The 20,428-nt window shown below is 36.1% G+C and overlaps 1 protein-coding gene across 2 annotated transcripts in view; it reads right to left on the reverse strand.

Annotated features, from left to right (window-relative positions):
• GRM5 (glutamate metabotropic receptor 5) overlaps positions 1 to 19,012 on the reverse strand; it is a 579,984-nt gene extending 560,972 nt beyond the window's left edge. For both annotated transcript variants that reach the window (XM_015115388.3, XM_015115385.3), the window contains exons 1-2: positions 18,832 to 19,012; positions 4,216 to 5,076 (exon numbers count right to left, since the gene is read on the reverse strand). In XM_015115388.3, coding sequence (XP_014970874.1) covers positions 4,216 to 4,876 — 661 coding nt within the window. In that variant the 5' untranslated portion in view covers positions 4,877 to 5,076; positions 18,832 to 19,012. The remainder of the gene's footprint in view (positions 1 to 4,215; positions 5,077 to 18,831) is intronic.
• Positions 19,013 to 20,428: the final 1,416 nt, after the last annotated feature.

The following is a 20,428-nucleotide window of genomic DNA, read 5'->3' on the forward strand; positions in this document are numbered from 1 at the left end:
TGTCATTAGACAGAAATAATAACTTCAAGAACCAGTGAAAACAAAAAATGAGGTGTAGCATGAACAGGATTTTACAATTAATCAAGGGAGTCATTTTGACACCTCATTTTTATAAAGAAGCAAAACTAAAAACTTACAAGTGCCTGCTATTTATCCACATACTATATATTCATAAATAGTGAGCTATGTACTTTTCTAACACAAATTTTTCTATTCAGCAAATAGTCTTTGAGCACCTATTATATAATGGGCACTCTAATAGGCCCTGTGGATATACTGTAGATTTTCAAAGAAAGTCAGGAAAACTAGTGAAGTGTGAAATCTTGTCCATCACCCAGAAAGTACATATAATTTTTTTTGTATAAAACGCAATGCAATAATTACTTTTCTCAATAAAGTTGAACTAGACTAAGGTAAAAAATATAATAATGAAATATATTCAAGTGCTTAACTATTTAAAACATTCAGACTTTAAAGGAGCTATCACGGCTCTAGCCACAGAAGTATGGGCAAAGCATTTTAAATATTCCTTCTTTCCCACAGCATATATTATGTTTTATTTCATATTCAAATTTCAAGAATATTAATACATGGTAATGTATTTCGTTTTGCTTTTGAAGTTTAAGCAGTAGCATCTTATTTGGGAGGAGGGAAGTTAGAGACTAAAGTGAGAGGGATGAATATGTTTATACTGAACTCCATCCTGAAGGCATTTTTTATTGCTCACAATAATAGTCAGCTGGGTAATGTTGAGGGTTTCAGCTGGGCTCAATTATGTGATTGCAATTAGCTGTGGGTTGGGAAGGCAATTTTGTTGATCTGCATTGCATGCTCTCACATGTTTGAGGTCAACTGGTCTAAGATGCACTCATTTGGAAAACCTGGGTGCTCTCATACTTCACAGAGTGATGATAGGGTTCCAACACAAACTAGGAAGAAAGTTCTCATGTCAACCAAGTGCTATTGGTCAAAGTAGTCAGAAGGCCAGTGCTACATGAAAGTAAAAGGGAATTATCGAGTCAAAAGCCAATGATGTGAATACAGAGGAACCATTAGTGGAAGTCATCAATGCAATCTGCCACACTGCTAAACAAGCAAGCACCATCAATCCTGTGTCATCATGGACACACGTACCAAGGTTTGCAAAAGTACTAAGGCGAAGGACCGTTTACATTTCCTTAGTGCAGAGAAAGTTCTGACTCCATTAAAATAAGTGATTTTACCTTTGTTCTGAGTCATCGCATATTCCTTTCCTCTTCCAAGCTGAAGAGCTAGTTTGATCTACTCTTTAAAAATACTTTCTTTTTTTTCTTCTTCTGCTTTATACTATGAATCTCTTTGCCTAGAAGTTCTAGGCATAATTTCTGCGTAATAAACCAATAAATACCCAGTCACACGGCCTACTAAAGCCATAAATCACAGGAAATAGCAAGTGTAAGAGATTAACATTGAAACTGGAACCGAGTTTTCCTTGTACACTCCTCTGGAATTCTGTGATGATATACACTTTCTTGAAGGAATATCTTGTGGTACCTGTGACACAGTATGGTTAGGTTTAAGCATAAAATACATAGGCAATTAGGAGAAAAAAACGTTTTTTGAAAATAGGACCATATCTTTTCATAGACCTTAATGGTTCATGTGAAAGCATTTGGAAATTTCTATACTCTTCAAGAAAGAGAATATTAATGGAACAAAGGAGAATAATTATAAGAACATGAAGATAAATTATCAGGTACTGGGATTAATTCTTCTAATGCTAGAGAAAATCACCTCAACCCAGTGAGAGAAAGAGACTGGATGATAACTGACACTATCATTTCATGGAAGATCCCACCAAGACTTTCTGAAAAACCGAGTGGCAAAAAAAACAAGCATGACCTTGGAGAGTTCCCACAGTACCCAACAAAGCTGTATCCTGTTTGACTCTCATTTTTCTGATCCTGGAGGTGAGTTTCACCTTGTGAAAATTCCTACCATGCCATTCTTATACTGATAAATCATAAGCCTCAACGCTACATAACCTCATTATCCACATACTTGCTTGGGATAAAAGCAAGATAAATATTTCTTGACACAACCACATAAACAGTAAGCAAAGAAGAACTTCTTCCAACCTTTGAATGTCCAATTCCAAGGTTTGTTCTCTCCTGAATCCTGGTGGTACAACCTAAATATTCGGCCTTAATTTGGCATTGCAATTTCTATTGTCTTTTGTTTGCCCACAAATAGAATGTTTTCATGTGATAGTTATATTTCAGTAGGCAAATTATGTATTTAATATAGAGCTTAAAGTGTATGTATATAAAAATTATGCATAAAATATTCCACCTCATTTCTTAACTTAGATTTCTTCTCAGAAGCAGCAAATCTTAGTAGTTTTGCTCTTCTCTGAGAACAATTCTATGAATATCCAATCAAATTGTTTGTATAAGAAACCCCTTTAGAAAAAATAAAATGTAATATATACAGAAATGCACCTTGTTTTTTTCACCTAAGATGATCTTGGAAATTGTAATCATTACCTAATAGAGTATCTCATTTATTTATTAGCTATGTGATAATGCATTGTTTGAATGCATCATAACTTATTTTATTAGGTTATTAGATTGCTATTGGGGTAAATTCAGGATAAAACAACAGTTTAACTAGTAAAAGCCAAAGGTCATGACTAAGAGTTTTCCTTGTAGCACAACTGAATTAGCATTTGCCACACCGTGACCAAACCCTGCTTTTCTGAAGCTAGAAGGGAGTCCCTAATAAAATGTATGATTTACTTGAGGCAAACCAAAACATACCTTTATAATTGGCCCTTTCAAACATTTTTACTTTCTCACCTATTCATATTTTCTTATGCTGTTCACTGAAAGCCATCCCTGCTAATTTTCACCAATTGTCAGTATTATTCTTGTTAAATTTCAACTGTCAAATTCCATTTCCTTCTGTAAGATTCCCACCATGACCCCCATAACCACCGAGCAGGAGGTGATTTTTTTCCCCATCAATTTCCTTTAGAGTCAGATTTGTAACATTGTGTCATCTTGAATTATGATTATATAAGTATTTGTGCATACTTACATTTGCCAGATTGAAATCCCATTGAAGTCTGTGATATACAAAACAAAGGGCTATCCTTCACAGGCCTGTCTTGCATATATATTTGTGCATAATATGTGTTGCATAAATATATTCCTAACCTCTGAAGTGGAGTTAGTAACTTAATTCCACATTTTACTGGACTGAAATGTTTGGACTATATTGATATGTTAATGCAGAATTTTAAAAATCTCAACAAATACAATAATTCGATGATTTATAAAAAGTATTTCATATCTTCTTCAGTACTCTATAGTGTTAATATATACATTTTGTTATTCTAGAAGAAGAGCTGCATAACAAGTAAGTCTCCCCGTTTGGGTCACAAACTCTGGAGGTCAAAACAAATTTTTTCCAAACAGCCTTGGTCAAGAACTAACAAATAATGTATACAAATGATTTTTAAAACACCATAAAAAGCAAAAGGCTACTTATTATTCACTGTTATAAAGCATCAGTCAGATTTTTCTTTCCTCACTATTCTTGGAGCATCAACAAGCAATACATTTTAAAGCAAACATGTTGAATTATTTAAAATTATACTTCTCAAATATGTTCTACACAAAGATAAAATTAATTTATCTCCATTTTGGATTTGACCATGAATTCTTCTGAAAAAATAGCTGTAAGACTAAACTTTTTGGTAATTCTCTATAACAACATACCTAGGTTAGAGCTGGCTACTACCTTCAGTGCAATGTATATTTATGTGTACCTTGCTTTAACTATTAGAAACAATAGGCACCTAGAAAAATCTTGAAATGACAAAAATATGAGATGTACAATGAAGATAAAGAGACTTAAAAACCTCTAGTAATGAATATAGAAAGATCATTATATCAGAAGTATAATACAGCATCAGTATAGCAGAAGGAAATAATGTAATTCACAATTAAAACAAAATTATATTTAACCAAATATCGGCCACATACACCCTCTTGTAGTTTAAGTCTATGTCTCTCTAGATATATGTCATCCAGTCTGTTCTTATAGTACTGTTATAACTGGGACAATTCAAAATATCCAAAATAATTAGGAATAGTTTAGTCTTCCCAAACTTGAAATTTTAACCGTTGAGTGTATAATAATAGATACTCGATGTATGCAAAGAAAACTTACCTTCTGTGTGCACAGCTGATACATAGGTCCAGTTGTACCTCTTCACTATGTCCACCATGGCCCTTGCCTGCTGAGCATCTGAAGGCACAACCCTCATGAAATATTTGAACAGAGTCTTGTCACTCAGATCCATGCTGGTTGCCGAATAAGCAATCTGAGGTATGTTGAAAAGCTGGAGCAAGTTCTGGACCTGAATGGCTACAGAACTGGAGCCAGGCCCAATGACCCCTACTATGGGCTTCTTGGAGCGGAAGGAAGAGGAGGAACCATCTACACAGCGTACCAAGCCCTCTTCCTCTTCTGAAGAAATGAGGGAATCTCTTATGAACTCAATGCTCTGCTCTAGGGCCACAGCCGAATGCCAGCAGGAATCCCTTATCTCACAGCCCAGTGTGATGTTGGGCAAGAGCGTAGGGTCTGAATTGATCCTTTCCAGGGTATGTAGCATGGCCTCCACTCTCTGAATGCCATACTGTTCACGGACCGCCCCACACTTCCTCTCATGAACTTTGTCCACAGTAGGCTGGTGATGAACAGAAAAGAGAGCTCCAATAATGATGTCACCTGGCATGTGAGCCACCACCCTCCTCTCACTGGACTGTGCACTCCCACGGACATCTTCTTTCAAAAGTAAGACTGACAGGATCAACAGAAGGACCATTTTAGGGAAGGAGTTCAAGCTAATAAAGATAGCATGGTGGGGAAAATTCAGGAGTGTTCTGATAGATATGAACAAGCGATGTCCTATGTTGAGTCGCAAATCAAGAAATTAGCCAACAATTCACATATATTCTCTATAGGACCATTGTGTCCCCATGTACCATTCAGTTAGATGATCCATGTGGTCACGATCTTCTAAACCTGAAAAAAAAATAATAACATGGGTCTTTAACAAACATAAGTGCAACTAGTTTGAGGAATTCTATAATATATGTTAGCAGAAAAAACATTTTGATGATGCAGATAACAAAGAAAAAATAATTCAAAAATGTTTCTGACTTTCCTTTGTCTGCTTCCTTTATGATTTGATGAAGCAGCTGATGTAGCTTCTTGACCCTGCCTTGCTTAGAGTAATAGTCTTTATTTGTTCACCTGCAATACACAAAACCAAACCTTGTGTGTCGCAGTCAGAACTGTACTGTACTCTCAGGCAGAGATGACAGAGCATACTAGAAGCAAAACTACACCAGGAACAGAAAACTTCAAGAAGTATGCACCCCAAAATATTAAACATTGGTGATCTCTCGGTAATGAAAGTGTGGCTAACTGTTGTTAAATTTTCATTATGCTTTCTTTTCTTTTGAAATATTTAGCATTGAGCATGTAATTAATTATGCAATTACAAAAATAAAATTATCTTTTCAAAAATACCCCACATAATCTCTCTCCAAATGCAATGTCAAACAAGTTGAATAATCTTCCCAGGAATAAATAAGTATTGTGTCTAATTATTGTGGAAGATATAACAAAAACAAATGAAGAAAGGTGGATGTTTCATGTTAAACAAACTGTAGAAAAGAAAGGAAAAGGTTTGGAAATTAAATTATAGAGTACAATGTCCCCCAAATAGGCAGCAAGGAAGTGTCAAATTAGCACCAATTTTTAGAGAAAATAATATTCACATTTCAATCCCTGTTCTTCTATTAAGAAGTATTAGTAAACTGTTTAACCTCTCGGGACCAGAATTTGCTCACCTGAAAAATGGGGATACTATGTGCTAGGCTGTCCCCTATGTGAATCAATACAAGATATCAACTAAATAAATGCTTTATAAATTAAACAGGGAAAAAATATATATATATATATTTTTCAAAACGACATCTTTTTGTTATTAAATTTTCAAGGGCATTCTGTGGCTAGGTCGTGAGGACAGAAAATTCTCTGGCAACCTACTTGGTCCTCCAGAGAGACTTCAAAGTAATTACAGAGTCTTGTAATAAAATTCACAGTAATCAGTCCTCTAGCCCTGATCCAGAAAAAGATTCCACATCACTAAGGCTCAAAAGTCTAAAAGGATGTATGTTTGGAACTATTCTGCCAGGTAGAAATCTAGTATAGCTGTGAATGTCATCATCTATTTCAATTTAAATTCCTGGGAAGAAAGAAATTTTGTCCCAAATTTTCTATGGCAAATTCTAGCATAATTTGTAAAAGATAACTGACAAATTAGTGATTTGATAACTTAGGGGAATTGTGTAAGAGACTTATTTTGTTATCAACTTTGCCAGCCAAGGATCTCAAATTATTTTAAAGTGACTATCTTTTTAATCACTGACTTTCAAAAACAGGTGATGTTTCTTCAGGAATGTATGCAAATATCGCACTTTTACAAGAATACTAATGGTTTCAAAGGTCGTCAAATCTACAAAAATTTAAGACCAGACACAAAACAAACATAACTTGAATCATATTTCTAATCCCTCCTACCAGCATTTTCACTATTTCCTTCTACTGTTTCCTATGGCAACAGAGAAAGGCTTCCTCTGTACAGCGACAAAAGCTTAAATTTTTAATATTTCATCAAATAATCAGAAGTTGCAGAATAACTAGACATTTGGGAATATATAGAAAAAAATAGTTTTGGTACAAAAGTTGGCATTGTAGACACGGAGGAACAAATGAAGACTAATGTTAGTTTTGTCATTGGCAAGTCATTTGAATACTACCAAATCTTTCTTTCACTTTCCTTAGACCCAAAATCTAAAATAATTATTCTCACGGTCATGTGAATTCTACTGTAGACAAAAAGAAAAATCTGAAGTTAAAGAAAGCACAATTTCTGATTAAATCAGAATGTTAGTGAGTGAACCAATAACAAAACAGGACTCATTTTTTATGTGAAAACATGAAAGTGATAGGAGAGACCTAGTGCCCCGTCAGCTCATGTAGCTGAAATATCAATCCCATGCATTTTATTCATCTAAGTTGTTTTATGAAACCCCTACATATTGAGATACAGTATATATATTAAAACACTAAAATATTGCCTTTTGAAGTTATGTGAAATTTGTTACTTATTTCATTTAACAAAAAATTATTAACTATTTAGTGAAAGAGAGTAATGTAAAAAAGAAGTGTAATAATATTCATTGGTAAGTATCATTATTATCTTTCTTTGAGCACCTAACATGCCTCATCTATTCATTAACTTATTTAACAAATATTTATAGTATGTATATGCTATTATTCTGTCCTGGGAATTGAATATTCAAGAGTAAGCAAAATATACAAGTGCCCTATACTTGTGGGCTTTACATATTGCTATTCTAAAGGGTAACTTTAGCTGAAACCTGATGAATACAAAGAAAAGTAAAGATCAAATGGTATTTCTGTCTTTAGGTCTTTGGGGAATCACCACACTGTCTTCCACAATGATAGAACTAATTTATACTCCCACCACAGAAATACTATTCAACCCTGCAATCTCATTACTGGGTGTATACCCGAAGGAATATAAATCATTCTATTATAAAGACACATGCACACATATGTTCATTGCAACACTATTCACAATAGCAAAAACATAAAATCAATCTAAATGCCCATCAGTGATAGACTGGATAAAGAAAACGTGGTACATATACACCATGGAATACTATACTGCCATAAAAAATGAGATCATGTTTTCTGCATGGACATGGATGGAGCTGGAGGCCATTAACCTCAGCAAATTAACACAGGGACAGAAAACCAAATACTGCATGTTCTCACACATAAGTCAGAACTGAATGATGAGAACACATGTACACATAGTGGGGAACAACATACTCTGGGGCCTACTGGAGGGTGGGAGGAGAGAGAGGATCAGGAAAAATAACTGGTGGATACTTGACTTCACAACTGGGTGATGAAATAATATGTACAACAAATCCCCATGACACAAGTTTATCTATGTAACAAACCTGCACATGTACCCCTGAACTTAAAATTAAAGTTAACAAAAGAAAAGATAGTCCCAGCTACTCGGGAACCTGAGGCAGGAGAAAGGTGTGAACCTGGGAGGCGGAGCTTGCAGTGAGCAGAGATCACGCCACTACACTCCAGCCTAGGCGGCAGAGCAAGACTCCATCTCCAAGAAAAAAGAAAAAGAAACAGAAGAATGAAAAAAAGCCAGTCATGTAAAATGCATGACTAGAACATGAAGAACATGGGAGGGATGGTGATACGAGGTGAAGATGGAAAGACAATAAAGGTCCAGGCCATGTAGGATGTTGTAGGCTCTTACAAAAATTTTTTATGTTGGCCAGGCATAGTAGCTCATGCCTGTAATCCCAGCACATTGGGAGGCCGAGGCTGGTAGTTCACTTGAGGTCAGGAGTTCAAGACCAGCCTGACAAACATGGTGAAACCCCGTCTCTACCAAAAATAGAAAAATTAGCTGGATGTGGTGGTACGCACCTGTAATCCCAGCTACTTGGGAGGCTGAGGCGGGAGAATCGCTTGAACCCGAGAGGAGGAGGCTGCAGTGAGCCAAGATGGTGCCACTGCATTCCAGCCTGGGTGAGAGAGTGAGACTCCGTCTCAAGAAAAAAAAAAGTAATAATAATGTTACGTACAACAGAAAGTCATTGAGGAGATTTAAGCAAATGACTGGCACAATTTAGTCTTAGAAAGGATTATTCTGGCTGCTCATTTTTCTGGATAATCAATTGAAGAAATCTTATAAGGAAAGCTGTAATAATCTAGCGAGAAATGATGGTGACTTCTCTATGACTGGTGACAGTAAATATGAAGAGAGTGGTCACAGTCAGACATATTTTCCAAGTTGAATCAACAGTACTTGCTGATGGACTAGATGTGAGTAGTAAGGTAGAGAGAGGAATCAGGGTCTACTCCTAGGCTTCTAGTTTGAGAGCCTAGTGCATTTTGACAGCATTAGTAGAGATGGGATAGACTAGTACATAAACAGGTGAGGGGCAGAAGAAAATTAATGATCTTTTGAAAATGCAAAATTTTAGATGCTTTGGAGGTATCCAAGTAAAGATGTCAAACAGGAAAGTGAATATGTAAGGTTGGACTCAGGGGAGAGTTTTGGTTTAGAGATGTAAATTGAGGGTCATCAATATATAAAATATTTAGAATGCATGAAATCACCTGGAGAGGAAGTATAAATATTGCAAAGGTAGAGCTAAAAAGTAAGCTCTGCTGAGGGGCCAGGTTTGGGAAAAGCCAGCTATGAAAAGGAGGCAACCCCAAAAGAAGGTAAAGTGAGAGTATGTGATGTCATAGAGGCCAAAAGAGAATGTTTTAGGTACTTTATTTTTAAAGACATATAAAAGGCTTACATATTTCAGAGAAAAAAATGTATCTGATTCACATGGAAGATACTATATTCCATGTACACGCTATATACCCTGAAGATTTCTGACACAATGGCTATGTCTTTGAGAGTGTCTGTAAGTGTGGCAAATGTATACCAATAATCCTTACAACAACCCTAAAATGTAGGTACAGGCTGAAAACCCCTACATAAAATGCTTAGGACCAATATTCAGATTTCAGAATCTTTCAGATTTTAGAATAGTTACATTATACTTACTTACTGCTTGAGCATTTTCCAAATCCTAAAATCTGAAACTGGAAATACTCCAATAAGAATTTCCTTTGAGTGTCACACGGGTACTCAAAAATCCAGCAATTTTGAAGCATTTCAGATTTTCAATTTTTGAATTTGGGATGTTTGAACTGAATTATTACCTTCATTTTACAAATTATGTAATGGGTTTTGATAAGTTAAAAACTAGCTGAACACTTAGAAAATAATGGAGCTGGAATTTATGCCTATGCCTGTTGATTTATAACACATTGTTTTAATTATTCCTTGCTGCTTCACAGCCCCTTCCTACCAAAAAAAAATAAAAGATATTACCAATGTCCATGAAAATGAGAAGGGCCACCCAGACACAATTTGAACATCCCAGAGATATAGAATCTTACAGGAGTTGCCTTTTAAACTATACAGTAAAGAGCATTCCAGGGAAAAGATGATTCAGCACATAGAAACACAGAAGGTGCAGTGTATAGGTTATCTAGTACAAGTATATTTACATTGCCCTGATATCCATCCCAAATTACGGCTCATCAGATTATAAAGCAATTACTGCTTTATACTGCAATTACTGCAGTAATTGCTTTATAATCTGATGAGGCACATAATAGCTATGAACTTAGATACCTGGAATATACTTAAAAAAATTATGACATAGAAATGCGAAAGAACTGTGCTATTACTCAGATTTTATAAAGCTAAAGAGAAAGTCATCTTATGTGCAATCAAAATGCAAGAAATTCATGGAGTATAAATTCCAAATAGACCTGAAAGGAATACATCAAATCTATCAGCATTACTCATATGTTTCCTATAAATGTTTATTGAGTAACTACTCTGTACCAACACCCTTCTATGCCCCAGGGACCCAGTTATGGACAAAATAGACATAAATTCAAATCATTATGGAGCCTATACTCTAAGGGATTTTGCCAGACAACAAACAAAATAAATATGTAAAATATTGTGTGCTACACGGTGGCGAGTGTTTAAAAAGCAAAAAACAAAATGCAGTGAAGCAGTATAGAAAGTGCCAGAGATATATGAAATTTTGAGTAATGTGGCCAAAGAAGCATAAACTGAAAAAATAACATTTGAGTAAATAGCCAGAAGAATTAAATGAATGAGTCATGCAGATCTCTAGAAAAACAACATTCCAGTTAAAGGATAAAACAAATACAAAGCCTCTAAGACAGACTTATGTTTAGTGTGCTGAGGAGTAGCAAACAGGCTCGTGTGGCTGTAGAAAAGTTAAAATGCAGAGAAAGGAAGACATGGAAAACAAGAGATAATGTGGTGATGTTGAGCCTATTTGGACTTTAAAAGACTTTGGCTTTAACATTTCATGAGAACGTTTTCCTGGGAGGATTCTAACAGAGGAGGAACACATTCTGCCTAAAATTTTAACAAGAATAAGGGCACAAAAGCAGAAAACGAGTAGCAATTAGGAAATTTGCACTAACTTAGGTGAGAGAGATGACAGTGGTTGGATTGAAGATATGGTAAGTGCAAGTCATACTAACTGTAAAATAAGTTATGTATGCACATTTTACAGAGAAAGGAACTGAGGCTCAGAGAGGTACAGAGGCTTGGCCAGGATTCCCAAGCAAGTGAGTAGTAGCAGAGTCAGGAGTCACATTTAGAACATTTATTGAATTTTATCAGTTTCATGGCATTCAATTACACGTGTTACCAATATTTAATTATTCCTTATTGTTAGATATTAAGGTTATTTATAGATTTGTCTTAATATCATAATGTTGCATTTTACTTGCTTTTGAAAGTATTTTTGTAGCACAATTATCTAAAGATGGTATTTCTGGCATTAACGTTTCTCATAGTTTACAATTGATGAATGTAGAGTATAAAAGATGATATCAAATTCACTCCCAGATCTGTCTCATTAACATAATCAATTCTGAGAACTATCCAATATTCTTTCTGTGAGGACCTACGCTCTCCTGCTTCTATATAAGTTCCTGGGTAAGGACATTTCTCTTTGTGGTGAGATTTCTCCTGTGCAATCTCACCACAAGATTCATTCATTATTTTAACATGTGCCTAGCAAAAGAAAAGACAAAGAAAAATACCATAATACTTTATTTCCAACGTAAAGAACCTTTTTTCATACTTGATCTCACATCTACCTAAAAATGATACTTCTAGAAATATCTAATAACCCCTATTTCTTATATTAGGAAATAAAGTCTCAAAGAAAAATTATTTTCTTTAGTTTATAGCTTTTAGATGGTAGGGATAATATGTCAGTAGAAATAAAGGGGCAGGTTTATGCTATAGATAATGGGGAGGCATTAATTCTTGTAATGATAAAAAAGCTTTTAAAATGTTATGACCTACAATCTAATAATATGGTGACATTTAATTCACTAAAAGGTGGGTAAATGTATTAATAGTTTGATTATATAGTATATTAGCTCAAGAACTTATTTTCAGAAGTATGCTTTATTGAGTGTTATTTTTCTGGGTCCTTAGCATAGTAAATTAATTACTAGCACATTATAGAAAACAATAGACATATTTTAAATACATATAAAAGTATTTTGCATCAGGTAACCACATACTCTCATGTTATATCCTAAATGAATACGAAAAAGAGATATTGATAGGTAAACTTTGCCATAAATTGCAATCTACACTATAATCAGATTCACAGCTCACATTGTCCTTTATTTTCAACAATCTTCTAAAATACTGACCATCTTCCTGGCACAGATGTCTCTTATATAACTTAATCTCCACACAAGCAAATCACACAGCTCAGGATTCAACACTAAAATGATTTCTTCTGCCTGTTCAGTGGCCTCATCACAAACAGTCAGGGGTGTCAATATTGCAAATGCCATCAACGCATCTGATACATTTTTCTGAAAATAAGTGCATACCATAGATAAGAGATATTCTGAGGTGCAATGATACAGAGAACCCTGTAGTCTAAGCAAAGTTCTATTGTCATTACTATCTCAATCACACATTTGTGACCTTGTAAACAAGAAAATGCAGCATCCACTGTTTAGCCCCACAAAGCATAGGCCACATTTTAACTGAAACCCCCTCAACAAAAATAAGGGCCATAAAACACTATTGTACAAAGATGAAATCTGTAATTTTATCCATTAATTAAAAAGTTCTGGCAGTAGAAAAAAACTCACTAAATCACTGTAAATCATTTAAACAAGTGGTTTAGTAGTCTATGAAGACCTGGAACAGCCTTCTGCAGCAAAGCAATAAAAATGATGCAATCCACAGTTAACTAGTGTCAATTTAATTATAAAGCAGGGATTTTACACTTTTACCCATCCTGTAGCCTTCAGCTGATTTCTCGTTATTAAGGGTATACCTCTGAAGACTGTAAAGCATTATTCTATATATTACCTATCATCAAATGCTTGAGACTGTGGTTTTACCTTTCTATAACTTGATCTCCACTTATGTATTAATAGATAATATTTATCAAGTGCCTTCTTTCTGCTAAATAATGTATAATAATTATTTGATGTAAGTCTCACAAAAACCCTGTAAGGTAGGTATATTTACTACCTATGTTACTACCTCTAGAAATTGAAGTTTAGAGGTCAAGAATCTTATCCAAAGTATCAAACCTATAATAAATGGCAGAATCAGGACATGAATCCAACTACATTTGGCTCCAAAGCCCATACTTATAAACAAATCATGAGATCTCCCCCAAAAACAAATGAATTGATTATTCAAACCTTATGCATTGGTTGCAAAGCATTTTGGAGATCCTGCTTTCCATTAAATTCTTATGTAATGTCCACAAATTCATCAGAAAGCATACAAACAAATCAAGTAAATATTGGAAACTCTGTTTCCTAGCATCATTTAGATAAGAGTTTCTCAACCCGAGCACTATTGACATTTTGGACTGGATAATCTTTTGTTGTGGATGGATGTTTTTTGTGCACTGTTGGTTGTTTAGCAGCACCCCTGGTTTCTATTCACTAGATGACAATGCCATCCCCTCCCAGCTCTGATAAACAAATATATCCTCAGATATTAGTAAATGTCTCCTGTATGTAAAGTCAGTTCCAGTTGAAAAACACTAATTTACATTAAAGTTATCCTGGCAAGGTTGACGTAATCATGAAAGAAAAGCATAACTAAGAGCCAATCATCAGGACACATCAGTCTTACAAAGCCGCTACCTGAAACTTCCAAATAATGCTAAGGAGAGAAGGTTGAAATAGGCTTCCTTACTCAATGTTTATGTAGTTATTTGTCTGTATTATCTTGTTTAAAAGGTAGAAATTTCAATTTGAGAAAGACAAATTTAAACTGTAAGAGTCAAGGTTTATATTGCCTTACATTAAATATGCATAGTTCTAAGTATCACAAATTACAAGAAATGAATGTGAGGAGAGTATCCTACAATATACTTCCCAAACTCAAAGGCTGCTTTTGATATGAAATGCAAAGTTCATTATAAATTTAACAAGACAATGATAACTTTATAAAGTAATTTACACATTGATTTTTAAAATTTTACTTATTTTTAAACAAATGATATAATAGTGTATTATTTACTTCTATATCTTTGAATAATTCTACATTACTATGCATTTAGACAAATCATTTTTTAAAAAGTATTTTTATCATTCTTCTGTAAAATATAATGACTGTAAGAAGGTTGCATTATTAAAGTGCTCACCATTATCATTGTGATTACAAGTTTTCATTTTCCTCAGAACATTTATACTCAAAATTTTAAAACCCATTACCTGAACCAGAATTATTGTGAACAGCTAATCATTAGAGAGTTTTTCTTGAATCTGATATATTTGCAAGACCAATAAAAATCATATATGCATAAAATATATTTTTGCATATGTCTTTCCTTTACACTTCTTCTACAGTCTGACTAAAAAAGGAGATATTTGAGACAGCAATTATGTATCATTTTGATTTCTGATTATCTTCAAGCATTTGCACATTTTCAAATATTCTTGAATATATGAGAAAAATAAATATTTGCACATTCCCTTGTAGAGGAAGGGCTGCCGACTCAAAATTAGTAGAATTCAAAAAAATTGATATATGTGTCTAAGCTGTAGGTCAGTATCATAAGAGTAAAAGTTTGGAAATCAGATGATCCTAGATTTAAATACCTGCTCTGTCATTTTGTTTGCACCATGGGACATTGGGCAAGTTATTTAATCTATTTTAGTATTACATTTTATCATTAAAGTCATAAAATAAAAATAAAACACAATCCATAGGCTAGTTGAACACTAAATGTAATAACACAGGAAATGCAGAAAACTGGACATCCAAAGGCCTGGGTAGGATTGATAGTTTATGCTCTGTTCACTATGGATCAGACACTTTATTTTTTAAATTTAATTTATTTTTCTCTTTATTTCTTCTAAAAATGTAGGGTACATGTGCAGAACATGCAGGTTTGTTACATATGTCTATGTCTGCCATGGTGGTTTTCTGCACCTATTTTTTTTTTAATTTGTGCAATTAATTCATCATATTCACTCGATGCCATGTACTGCTATAACCCATCCCCCAGTTTGAAAATAATGAAACTGAGGTACATAAATTTAAGTAACTTGCCTAAGGTCACATAAGTAGTAAGCCACAAAGCTGAGATTCAAACTCAGGCAATTTGAAGCCAGGACCTGTACTTCCAATCATACCACAACTCACTGGCAACCACAATAAAATAATCCCATGATGTTTAGTGTTTAGCCACACCACAGAGTAATGCAGCTCAATACAATGGAAACAGGGTAAGTTTTAGTGCCAAACAAATCAAATCTCTCTCTTTTGCATATATATGTATATATGTTCCCATTATTGCTCTCTTTTTACATATATGGTAAAAGATACATATATACATATACACACACATATATATATGAGTGAAATATTTTTTCTTATTTTCAAAATGGGGATGGGTTATAGCAGTACATGTTACTGAATGAGTATAATTAATTGCACAAATAAAGTGTCTGACCCACAGAGAACACTGCATAAACTACGCACTGTTTTTTGACAATAGAATAAAAAGCTTAGTTTTTATAACAGAAAAGGAAAAACAAATAATGCCTTATATTATTGATATGATAATTAAATAAAATAACATACCTAGTGCTTAGCATGATGCCTGATGTGCTTAATAAATAGTAGTTATTAGAGCAGGGATGAGTCTGCACCAAGACTTTTGCCTGGTGGCCCTTTTGAAAAAAGTTATATATAGTTAAAATATGATTTGGACTGGTAAAATATAGATTTTCATCTCCTTTCTATGGATTTAAAGGAAATGAAAGCAAGCCTATGCCTTAATGCTTTTTAGAAACACATTTTAAACAACTAAGATAAAGGAATACCAAGATATTATCTGATTTACAAATAATTGAAAATTCAAACATCAAAATTGAAGTTTCTTTTCTTGGGTTATATAAATACATCATGCACTAAAAATATTTCTTTTCATGTCCCTGTCTTCTTATGTTCTCCTAAGCTTCATTCACTGACTAAAATGACAACTAAATGATGCATCAGGACTAGAATTAATATTTCTCTGAATATGAATAAAACACATATTTCTAAACTGCAGAATCTTCCTGCTTTGTAATAATACATCTTCAATATATCCAACCTTGATACAAATCAAATCAGCTTTATCATATAACATATATATATCGACATATATAAAGGTAGTATCTAATATTTTATAAAGTTGGTTCATATATGATCTATCTATAGACATATACATAAAAATACCTCACATGTACATACTATAATATAATAAGTATGTGTAAGTTAAAATATTTGGATATAGCTCTGTCTTCATCCCATGAGAATAGAAAACCTGGGATAAAATTGGTATACAAAAAAATATTTTTAATGATTAACCTCATCTTACATTTCCTACTTGTAGTATCACCTACCTTTCATTGACACTTAATTTAGTTTCTCTAACTAAAATTATCATTCTGTAAAAGACAATATAGTAAGACTCCTATAAAATATTAAATGGGTTTTGGAAAGAAATAAGAAAAGTAGAATTATTAAAATGCTTTAGTCACAAAAGTGAGCATCTTTAATGATATAAGTCATTTTATCATGAAACACAACAACATTAATGATCAGAACCCAAACTAAAAATGGTATGTAGTTAATCAAGTATTCCCAAAGTCTGGATAGTTTGTGCTGCTTGGATAAAATAGATATGAGTGAATTTTTCAATTTCCCCGTGGGTGTTTGTCATCATGTCCATAAGGTAAACTACAAAGTGATAGTAAAGGTCTGTGTCTACCTATGGAAGTAAAGTGAAAAACTTGGATTATTCAAATACCATCTTCCTCTCCCAAATAATCTCGACATATTCTTTCATAAGTGAACATTGAAGAGTTTGGGCTTTTTGTGAGTGTATAGCCCACAGCCAAAACATTCCCATGTGATAGCACAAACCTCTAGGGGGTGCAATTAAAATATCTAGATTGTGTATTTTGTCATGTGGAGTGTAAATGACTAGGGAAAGCTTTTTCTCTTAAGAGAAGCTGATATTTAGGAAGTGCTATGTATATTTTTTTCCTAAGAAAGCTTGAAAGATCTGTCCAGAGTGCTGACGAGGTTTCACGGGGAGAAGGCTGGAAATTGAGGGGTACACACTACTAACCCAATGAGATCAGGATGCAGTATTTTCAAGTCCCAAACCAATGGCCTTTTTAAATTGAAACAAACATGCATAAAGGACAGAAATAGCCACAATGGATTCTTACATGTGTAATTACATTGACGGAACTGAGAAATTAAAGGAGAAAACTCCCTGCACTCCATAAAGAAAACAGCAAAAAGCACACCTAACAATAGGTAGCATACCTGAACGCTCCATAGCTGACAGTAGAATGTCATGCAACTACAGCTTCCACAGAAAACCCCTGCTTATGTCCCACTGGAGGAAGGGCTGCACGTACTCCTGGTCAATGCACCTTTGGCTGCTTCAAATGGCCAGTGCCCAGCATTAGAGACACAAATTAGCTCTAGCTTTGTCCTGAGAAACTCTGAACAATGAAATACCATGTAGCGAAAAGAGAAGAAGGTGAAAAGGAGAAGCTGCCTTTTCACTGGTCTGTATCAATTGCTTATTGAAAAGTAAAGTGTTGGAGAACCTATCTGCGTGGTTACTCGATGTTACAGTCCAACTAAGGCAGCATCAAGATTGTGTCTAAATAAGCACAAGCGCTTGTTATCCTTTCCTAAATCTCCCTTCCACACAGCAACTCCTCTGAAGGGAAATGAGGGCAGCTGTAAATTCAAGTACCAGCTGAAAGAGCCTTCCAGGTGGACCTGTCACTTTCCTGGAGAGGTCCTAATGCATGTTAGGCTCGGGTCACCGGCTAGCCTCCACACTCAAGGGCCTGCCCTGGGTTTTCTTCCCTAAGTCGCTGTAGCCTGGGCTTCCTCGTTGGCATGCTGATCATGCTCCCGCCGTGGGATAACTAGCAGGCTTTGTGTTCGAGGGGAAAGACAAATCCATGGAAGAGGAAAGAGCGGGAGGGCTCAGGCTGGTGTTCAAAGAGAGGCAATATAGCCTGAGTGAAAGAGATGTGCTTTCAGCACCACCCGCTGTCCCCCCTCTTCCTGCAGCAGGCGCCAGGATGCCACCGCTAACCGATCTATTGAAAAGCAATTCTCTGTCCTCTTTCCCTCTCCACCTTTGCTTCTCACAATTCCGAGCCCTCGGGTGGTTTGCGGGAGCACACTCTGCATTCGAAACCACGCGCACCTGGCCTTAGAGAGCGGGAACTTGGATGCGAAGGCATGCAGAATCCCCTTTTCAACCCTTGCAGCTCTTGCCTCCTTCACCCCATTGCTCGCGCCTTTTTCCCCAACAGGTTTAATTAAGGCTGTTCGCAAATGGAGTAGACTTGAATCTTGTCGGCTTTGGCCACCCCCGCTCCACCCGCGTCCCCCTCCCCCAATAAAACTATGAGCTACTCAGCAAGCTTATAGATCCTAAATCCTTCTCTGGCCAGGGAACATTTGGGCACACAGACACTTAGCAAGCTTACCCCCCTGTTGGCTGCGCAGCGAGCAGTGAGACTCGGTCTAGCTAGCCCCCCGAAAAGTTGGGCCACAGGGATCAGCGGGGCAGAGCCGGCCTCTCCAGTCCCCGGCTTCCCCCCCAAGATGATCTCAAGCTCATCCCCTCCGCTCAGCGTGCGCAGAACAGCCGAGCTGAGGGCGGCGTGTGCAGCAATCTCCCCGCTACTGAGAAAGGGGGGAAGGGGGGAAGGGGAGAGAGCGGAGGAGGGAGGGGTGGTAGTTTGTATTTATAGAGAAGAGTTCTTTGCGCAACTTTTTGGTGCCACCAAGTGGCACAGTGAGTTCCTTTAGGAACACAGACTCCTGGGTGAATCTGGATGGGTAGACCAGCTCTGCAAACAGATGCTCACATGGCAAGGGAGTTGGAGGCACTCCCAGGACTTAGTTTTCACATGTTTACCGTCATATCTCAGCACCTGGGACACAGATCCCTAAATTCTAAGAATAAGCCTGTATTGAGTGAGAAAGGGCACCTGTGCCTTCCTCAGACAGGTGGAAGGAGTGTCAAGGACATGGTAAGTCCCAGTTGACTCCTAGGAGTATAGACATCCTTGTCTCAGAAGGAATATCCATTATCTTCTTCTTCCTAACCCCTCTGCCCAGATTACATTGCATTTATGTTTTACTCTAAAACCTTCTTTTTGCTGCCCTGACTACCTAACCTTTAAACTGGATTGGCACTTATTTTCCTTGCCACCAAACCTTCCTCAATGCTAACCTTAAAAATAGCGTATGACTTTAGACTGGATCTGAACATTTCTAAACAGCTCTCAGAACTCCAAGTTCACTGAGCTGCAGGCTGGAGGTCGGATTTTCCTCAGTCATTTCCAGAGCCCTCTCAGCATGCATTATCCTGACAGCACAGTCAGGATCTTGCCAACTGCCTTTAGTACTTTGAGGAAGAATCCCCTGAAGCTTCCTTTATCCATATTTTATGAGTGTTCTTACTTCTTAGTATGCAGATCTTCAAACACATACATCAACACTACTGCATGGGACCTTCATGTCCCCAAATGCAGAATATCCTCTACATTGTTCAGTAGAGAAACTGAGTACATGAAGGTTAAGGGGCTTGTTCAAGGTCATGTTTTTCTAGAGATTAGTCCAGGAACTACCTAGGGTAGAACTGAATGAACGCAGTGATGCCAAACCCGATCACCCTGTTCTTGTTCTTTCTACTACCCCACTCAGCCCATTCAGTCATATTCAGCTCCCTTCTCTTCCCTCTATTCATTTATTTCGTTCTTTCGTTACCTCTCTCTCTCTCTCTCTCTCTCTCTCTCTCTCTCTCTCTCTGTGTGTGTGTGTGTGTGTTTGTGTGTGTGTGATTATCCTCTGCCAAAGTTCCATACAGGCACGAAGAGTAAACATGTCTTCCCGGCTCCACTGGGAGTATATGAACTTGAGTTTATAGGTCCAGAGTTGCAGGTGCACCATCTTTACATGACCCACAGTTCTAGAAAACCTCTCCCTCCTAGTACTGTAGTCCTTTTAGAAATGGAACACTGACATTTACACCCAATAGGGTCCCTTCTTCTCTGCCTCTTTTTGGGGTGAAGCACC

The sequence above is a fragment of the Macaca mulatta genome, chromosome 14 (genome assembly GCF_049350105.2).
Source record: "Macaca mulatta isolate MMU2019108-1 chromosome 14, T2T-MMU8v2.0, whole genome shotgun sequence".
Taxonomy (NCBI): Eukaryota; Metazoa; Chordata; class Mammalia; order Primates; family Cercopithecidae; genus Macaca; species Macaca mulatta.